The 483-nt window shown below is 60.0% G+C and overlaps 1 protein-coding gene across 1 annotated transcript in view; it reads left to right on the top strand.

Annotated features, from left to right (window-relative positions):
- LOC119592647 (serine/arginine repetitive matrix protein 2-like) overlaps nucleotides 1-483 on the top strand; it is a gene marked incomplete in the record, with an annotated part of 68424 nt that overhangs the window by 17550 nt on the left and 50391 nt on the right. Inside the window, 1 exon segment of the mRNA XM_037941561.1 lies at nucleotides 160-399. Within this exon segment, the coding sequence (XP_037797489.1) occupies nucleotides 160-399 (240 nt within the window).

Here is a 483-nt window from a genome sequence, read left to right as displayed (position 1 = left end):
CATAATTTATTTACACACTCTCTCTAAAAGTAACTAACACAAAGGACACCGACACGTTACTTAATGGAGCGACTCGCAGCCTTTACGACAGCCACCACGGCTTAGTCAGGCGTCAGAGCCCATACCCTGCTTATACCCACTGTCCCTTCCTGTCCACAGCTGGTGATGGACGTGCGAGAATTCGTGGGCGGCGACCTGACAGTGCGCACGGCAGGCGGCACAGTATCAGTCCGTGGGCGGGTGGAGACGGGTAGCGATAACGAGTCCACCCTCTCGGGCTCTTCGCGGGCGTCTCGCACTCTGCACCGACGCTTCAACCTCCCGCCCGACGCCGACGGGGAGAGGGTCGAGTCGGCGCTCTCCCGGGACGCCGTGCTCACCGTCACCATCCCCAAGAGGGTGAGTCCGGTGGCCCCTGGCGGAAGGTGCCACGGGATTCTTCGAGGGTTGTGGAGGAACCTGTGTGGTCTGCATGTATTTGTT

Source organism: Penaeus monodon, chromosome 30 (assembly GCF_015228065.2).
Source record: "Penaeus monodon isolate SGIC_2016 chromosome 30, NSTDA_Pmon_1, whole genome shotgun sequence".
NCBI classification, from domain to species: Eukaryota; Metazoa; Arthropoda; class Malacostraca; order Decapoda; family Penaeidae; genus Penaeus; species Penaeus monodon.
The sequence above is the reverse complement of the archived record's forward strand: the minus strand, read 5'-3'. Positions and strand labels throughout refer to the sequence as shown.